We start from the raw sequence: 6,879 nt of genomic DNA, 5'->3' as shown, positions 1-6,879 counted from the left end.
GCAAACCCAATCTAGAGCCCGGGGCCCAGGAAGTGAGCAAGATCCAAGCAAGGGACGAGGCCAGGGCCAGGCTGCGTCTCCTCCATAGCACCCATCACTGGCCACAAGGGCTGTATACAGTCTGCGGAATCATCTGGACCCAGCCCTCACTGGGCAGGTTGGCTCTGGGCCTCACAACAGTTCCTGGTGGCACAGGGCAGCTGGAGAAGAAGTGGTATTCTCACAGCCTTGACTCCTTCCAAACATGCTCTTGGGAAAGGACTGGTCATAGGGACTGGCCCACTGGGTCCAAGCTCCTGGAATCCTGGATGTCAAAGCCACAAATAACTGTCCAGGCACGTGATAGGCAAAAGCCTAGAGAGGCTGGGGTAGCAGCCAGAGGTGGCTAGTAGGCACTTGGGGAGCGGGAACAGGGCTCTGGCCACCTGCTCCAGGCCCCTTCCCTTTCCTTCTTGGGTCCCCCTAACTTCCAAGCAGTCCCTTCCTGTGAGGTGTTTTCCACCTCTGCTTCAGCCATGAGAAAATACCAGAAAAACCATTTCATTGTTTATTATAAACGCAAGTCCGAAGGTAAACAATTGAGTCTACAAAAATACATTAAAATAAATAAGTGGAATTCTCGAAGTTCTTAGAGCAAATAAGTTATATACAGGCAGGTGACATAGAGCAGGCTGCTCTCACCAGGAGCATCCCGAGGGTAGGAGGGTAGGAGGACTCTGGGGAGGCAGAGCTAGAAGGGTCAGACGGTGGGGGGCGGGGGCACCCAGGATATCAGGCCTTAGGCGGACCCGTCCAGCCTCCAGGGCTGGCTTGGGCCTGACTGTCCACAGCTGCACAGCGATCCTGGTTTATAGCTGACAGACAGGAAACCTCTCAGGACGTGGCCTCCAGGTTAGCACACTCCTCATGCAGTTCCTTCCAGCGGTGTGGTGGGGCTGGGGCCGTTGAGGGCAGGGGGTCGTGGCTGAAGGCTTTCCCGGGCAGCGTGAGGGCATGAGCTGCCTGGAGGGAAGTTCCCTCACTTGCACAAGGAGGCCAGAGCGTGTGCCATCCCAGCAGGTGGGCCTGGGCTGCCCCCTCTCCTCCTGGCTGCACACAGGCTCCTTCCCGGCATTCCTTGGGAACCAGCGCTATCTCTTCCTCCGCGTGGGGTGTGCAGGCCTCAGTTCCCTCGCTGCCACCTGTTGTTGCCTAGCAAAGCGGCTCTTGGCTGCAGAAATGTCCCTGGAATCAAGAAGGGTCAACTTAGCATCTCAGGAGATAAGGACTGTCCAAGAGTTCCCATGAGAGGCAGTAGTAATAGGAACTGGCCCCCTTCATTGTAGCTGCTCTGGGGTCAGAGGTCAGCTGCAGAGGACCCTGAAAACAAAGTCTGAGCATCAAGGATGGGCCAGACCAGGCCTAGAAGCTTCCCTAACCACAGGGACTTTGACAAAGCTGATGTTTAACATGGACTACTTCTGGAAGGACCAGAGGGCCAAGACCAGTGGATCCCTCTGACCTGCCTTCCCACGTCCACACCTTTGCTCATGTCGTTCCTTCTAGGCTATTTACCCTCCCCTCACCCATATTCCACCTACTAAAGTTCCCATTCTTCAGGGTCCAGCTCAAGGTCGTTCAACCCAGACAAATATGGGTCCTAGCTTCCCTTTGAACTGGGATGAGACCCTGGGAGGGATTCTGGCATCATCCAAGTAGTCTCATCCCGGCTCAAAGTGTCCCAGACTGGGAGCTAGGAGGCTGGCTTTAGTTCCTAGTTCTGGGAGCTCAGGCAGGTGCATCAAGCCCTCTGAGCCTTTCTCTGAGTCTGTGAAATAAAAATAGGCCTGAACTAGTTTGAGGATACATGTAGGGTAGCAAAGCAAGCTGTTTGCCCACCAAGAGGTGCCCTTGAACTTGCAACGTCTAAATCTTGATTTTTTTTTTTCATCCAAAGACGTCCGTAGTATGCACTGGGTCTTTCTCAACCCATTATGCCACCCTTTCTCCTATGTGTCAGCCTCTCCCCACAAAGACGGGGGCCTTTGGGGGGCCGAGCTGGGCCCCAGCTCCGATCAGCTCCAAGGAGCTTCGGGGACAGAGGTCGGGATGGCTGACACCTCATGGGGTGCCAGGCCCTGCTTGAGGCACCCCACATATGTCACCTCTTCACCCTCAGGACGATTCCCTGCAGATGATTGCACTGCTGTCCCTGGTTCAAAAATGGGATTCTGAAGCAGAGAAAAGTAAAGGGACAAGCCCAAGGTCACAAAGCCTTGTTGGCAGCAGAGCTGGCTCAGAAACTGCCCCATTAGCCTCCTGTCTACACAGCCAGATGTGGTGTCTCTATTCTCAAGTCAGTTTGGTTGGACAAACAGTTGCAGGCACCTCCTGGTGTCAGGCCTCCAGCTGAGCCATGTGGAAGCTGCCAGGAAGGGCATCTAGGCTGGGATTGGGGGAAGGGGACAGGCTGGGTGGCCGGCCACTCAGGACCCAGCACGTAGGTGACACTTCATTCAGACACAACCCAAGGGAACAGTCAAGGCCCCTCCATAGTCACAGTCCCTCAGTCCACCTGAAAAACTCCCCTTCTAGGCCTGGTGGGAACAGAGAGTGCAGCTGCGGAGAGCACGGGCTCTGGACCTGGCCAGATGCCACGGTGCCCTGTGACCTTGGGCAAATGCCTTAACCTCTCTGAGCCTCAGTTCTCTAGGCTGCTCAGGCAGGACTGGGTCCTGTCTCATATGGAGAACGAGGGAAACGTGCAAGGCATATGGGAGGTGCTCTGTTGGCAGGGACACCGCTTACCTCAGCTGCCAGAGGAGTCCTCCTGCTGATGGCCACATCCTGCCATCCTGGAACACGTCCGGAGGGGGTCCGCTGCCGGGGACTCCCATGGCTTCAGACCTGAAGGAACAGCGTGAGGGCCCGAGTGAGGGGCTGTCCAGGGCCCTCAGAGCACCTGGCTGTGGGCCCAGTGCCCTCCCCCCACCCCAGCAGATCCATTTCCAGCCCTGTGCACCTGGCATCCTTCCTTTCCCAGGCGGGGTGGGGACTGAGGAAAACTGAGCTACCGGGAACACGGTCTTAGCCTCAGAAAGAGGCAGCTGGGAGCCCGGCCTTCCCAGAATCCAGCCACCTGCAGCTGAGCACAGCCTTTTGTAAGGGAAACTGAGGCAGTGGAGGAGCCACAGTGTGAGTCTCAGGGGAGGAGTTTCTCATAAACCAGCACGGGGATAGGAGGTCTGAGATTGTGAAGCCACTGTCTGCTTTCCCCAAATGCTCTGAGTGGACGGGGGAGGGAGCACGCCTCCTACCCCTTTAACAGATGGGAACACTGAGGTGCAGAGAATGAAGAGATATGGCCAAGCACCCCTCCTCAGCAACTCCGTGACAGCCTTGGGATGGTGCTGGGGGCCTCCCAACTCCGGATGTCACTTCTCCACGGAAGCCCCAAAGCCCTCTGAGCCTCAGTTCCGAATCCAAAGCCCATGGACTCGGTCAGACAGACTAAGGCCAAAAGCCCAGCTCTCCTTCTGACCAGTGGTGTGGCCTGACAAGTCTCAACCCCTATCTAGGCCTGAGCTGCTCTAGCTGTCACCTGGGGAGAGTCCCACATGCCCAGGAGTGATGGGGGGATGCTCTCAGAAGACCCCAGAGTTGGGGAGTAGGAGGGACTTGGGGTGACTGGTTACCCGCAGAAAGGGACAGTACCTATGAGCCCTGGGCAGCCAATGGCCCCCAGGACCTTGTCCCCCACCCCTCACTGTTAGCCACTCCGCTCCTCTGCGGATCTTCCAGACCCCCTGCTCTCCAGGTCCAGGCTAGCAGCCACCCCTGGCCCCTGCAGTCTGGGCGCACACTTACTGGGGCCTTCGATGGCAGAAGGTGGCACAGGTGAGGTCCCTGCTACTGGAGCACTCACAGCGCTTTGGCAGGGAGCGGCGCCGGCGTCTTGGCGGATTTCCCAGGCCGTAAGGAGCTGTCTGTCTGTGGGCGGGCAGCCAGCAAGGTAGTGGTGTAGGGTGGAGAGAGAGAGGAGGGAAGAGGGAGAGAGGGAGACCATGAGATAAACTATGACCACTGGCAGGCAGAGACTGTCCACAGTGCACACTGGGATGGCCACCCAGGCCACCAGGCTAGAAGCAAAAGGGTGCCAGCGTCCCTACCCCCAACCTCAGAAAGCCTCGTGCATTCTTCTCCCTGGGTGCCAGGTGGTCCTGGACAAGGTCTCTCCCCTTCTGGGCCTCTGCTCACTCCCTACCTCTGGCCCTGCCCAGTAAGACCCCCAGCATAAGGAGGAGGGGGTGGAACCGTGCTCCTTCCCTAAGTCGGGAAGTGGGGCGTCCTCCCAGCCCTTCTTGTCTCACAGCTAGAACTCAAGCTAAAGGATGGAGCCTCGCTGGTCCCCCTGGAGGAGGGGAGAAATCACCATCTGACAGCAGTAAACATACGGGCTTATGGCTCAGCTGCCCTCACCTGGCCACCCCTTGCCTGGGGGGCTGATAAATGTGTCTTAGAGCTTTGACTTAAAAGCGGTGTGTGACTGTGCCTGTGTGTGCATGCGTGTGTGTGTGTGAGATCCGGTGGGATTGATTTCAGATTGAAAGTCTGGCCAAGGCGGGCTGGGGGCAGGGCCGGGGCCCTGTGGCCGGTCGGACCAGCACCTTCGGGTGCCAGAGCTAATTTTAGACGATGCGGTTGGAGTTGTAATGACTCCAGGTAGACCCGGCACGCAGGGACTGGCAGGGTTCCCGCCCTGAGCGAGTGTTTGGATGCGGATTAGCTCCACACACGCTTACGTGCAGGGTTTCTCTTGCCTTTTGCAATTTGGGGAAGGGAAGAAAAAAACACAAACACACACAGAAACTTCAAGCTGAAGTATGCAGTGGCCCGGAGGCACTGCGGGTGCAGACAGAACAGACAGCACGAGGCTCCCACCCCAGCTCCGCCAGGTGACACAGGACAGGTTTCTCATCTTGTCACTGGGGACAACAGCACTGCCTGCTTCACAGGGAGGATTCAGGAGCTGATGACATATGAGCAGTGCTTGGCATGGGGCCTGGTACGGCCGAGACATGGGCACTGTCAGGAATCGTATTATTCTTGGAAGACCGTGCAGAGGCAGCATGGCACCCAAGGTCTGGGATGCAGCCTCTGTCTACCATTTACTCTTTCCTATGTCATCTTGGGGAAGGCACCCAACCTCTCTGAGCCTCGGTACCCTGATCTGGAAAACGGAGCCAATACTTTCTCACCAGGCTGCCGTGAGAATTCTCACAAGGTTACTTAGGCATTCCCCATGTGGGAGTTGGAACAATAACCAGTAACTATTAATATTAGCTCTGCAATCCTGTCTGGATGCCCAGGGAGAGCTGCACTGCGCCAGAGTCCCCCTCCCCTGCCCCGCTTCTAGCCGCCCCACCTGGACCCCCACTCTGGCTCACCCAGGAGTGTTCACCCAGATGATGTCCAGGTGGCAGAAGTAGACGCATTCCTTGTCGAGCCAGGAGCTGCAGGAGCAACGTCGGGCCCGCAGGTGGGAGGCTCGGGCACGGGGCGAGGGTGCTGGGTGGTCTGGGGCAGCAGCCACCTGGCCCTTGCCTGCATGCACAGGAGGGAGAGAGAGGTGGAGAGGTGGGTCAGGGTGCCTGGCACAGCGGGATAGGGGGACCCGCCGGGCTCCTCCTCTTGCATAATTGAGGAAGTTGGCATTCTCGTTGCTTAGGAGCTCCAGGCCAGCCAGGGGAAGCCCCAGCAGCCCTGGTGGGAAGGGCTGGCCACGGTCCTGTGCTTGCAGCACCTCTTTACTTGCAGAGCCCCTTGAAGCTGCTGCTGTTGCGGGGCTCCCCCCTCCACCCATGCTCGCAGCTGACTTGCAGGTGTGGTGCCCCAGGGAAGGAGACACCTACAAGCAGACCTGAGGTGGGGAGGGGTGCTGCTGTAGCAGGTGAGGCCGGGGCAGCTCACCTTCGTGCAGGGCCAGCAGCAGGGCCAGGGCGATGGAGCACCAGGCAGTGGGCATGGCGACCGCAGCGGCGGTGGAGCGCACAGGCTGGACCAGAGCAGGGAGCCTGCTGTTGCCAGCGTCTTGCTGCCAAGCCGAGCTATAGCTCATTGCCTCAGTGCCCTGGCTGCTTCTTATAACACCAGGCACAGCCCCGCCCCTGCCCGACCAGCCCTGCCCTGCTGCACAGGAGAGCCAGGGACACCGCCTCCTCCTCGGGCGCTTGGCCCGCCCCAGCCTCCGTGGTTAGGAGGGGCGGGTAGGGGAGGGCAGAGGCAGGAGGGAAGGCCCCGCTCCTCCTCTGTGGCTGGAGCACCTCCTGGAGTACTGGAGCGCCCCTGCAGTGCCCAGGGACCTCTCCCAGTCCTGCTGGGCTTCCTCAAGTCATCCCCGAAGTGCTCTGAGTTCCCTTCCTCACTCTGCATGGCTGTTCCATGGATCTTGCCCAGAGCTAAGAGTTGGAAAGGGGAGGTCCATGAGCAAAACCCTCTTTCTCCTTGGAAGAGACCCTGCTACCCTGTCTGCCAACTGCCAACCAGGCTGAGGATGCCCTTTCCATTGTGTGGGAGGGGAGAGGGGGTGCTCAAGGCTGTGTGGCCTTGGGCAAGTCAGAGCCCTCTCTGGGCCTGCTTTCCTCAGTGAAGGACACAACTCACCCCTACCCCTGACCTCTGACCAGCCTAGAGCTGTCTCATCCCTACCTCCCCCAAGAAGTGCCCCTCTTCCCTCCTTCCTCATCCCTCCTCCCAGGACCCAGGGATAGGAGTTCTGGCCCCTCCCAGAACCTATTGCCCCTGTGGGCACACATACAAAGCACTCCTTGAAAAGTCCCCCACCTTGGACATGGCAGGGTGCTTGGCTCACATCAGTGGGTACTCCCTTCAAAAAAGGCA

The 6,879-nt window shown here is 58.5% G+C and overlaps 1 protein-coding gene across 1 annotated transcript; it reads right to left on the bottom strand.

The window, feature by feature from the left end:
• Positions 1-535: 535 nt before the first annotated feature.
• Positions 536-6,092, bottom strand: EDN2 (endothelin 2). Its single transcript, XM_029949365.1, has 5 exons — positions 5,950-6,092; positions 5,427-5,583; positions 3,847-3,969; positions 2,788-2,886; positions 536-1,224 (listed from the first exon to the last, which is right to left on the bottom strand). Exons 1-5 carry the CDS (start codon positions 6,002-6,004, stop codon positions 1,131-1,133), a joined length of 528 nt encoding a protein of 175 aa, XP_029805225.1. The 5' UTR covers positions 6,005-6,092; the 3' UTR covers positions 536-1,130.
• Positions 6,093-6,879: the final 787 nt, after the last annotated feature.

This window comes from Suricata suricatta, chromosome 8 (genome assembly GCF_006229205.1).
Source record: "Suricata suricatta isolate VVHF042 chromosome 8, meerkat_22Aug2017_6uvM2_HiC, whole genome shotgun sequence".
NCBI classification, from domain to species: domain Eukaryota; kingdom Metazoa; phylum Chordata; class Mammalia; order Carnivora; family Herpestidae; genus Suricata; species Suricata suricatta.
The sequence above is the reverse complement of the archived record's forward strand: the minus strand, read 5'-3'. Positions and strand labels throughout refer to the sequence as shown.

Bases quoted from the DNA above. Each gene is read 5' to 3' on its own strand.
- EDN2 (XM_029949365.1), bottom strand. From the start codon at position 6,004: ATGCCCACTGCCTGGTGCTCCATCGCCCTGGCCCTGCTGCTGGCCCTG. The intron at 3,970-5,426 runs GTGAGCCAGAGT...GCCCGCCCACAG, and splicing joins ATCTGGGTGAACACTCCTGG to ACAGACAGCTCCTTACGGCC. The intron at 2,887-3,846 runs GTAAGTGTGCGC...CTGTTCCTTCAG, and splicing joins TTCTGCCATCGAAGGCCCCA to GTCTGAAGCCATGGGAGTCC.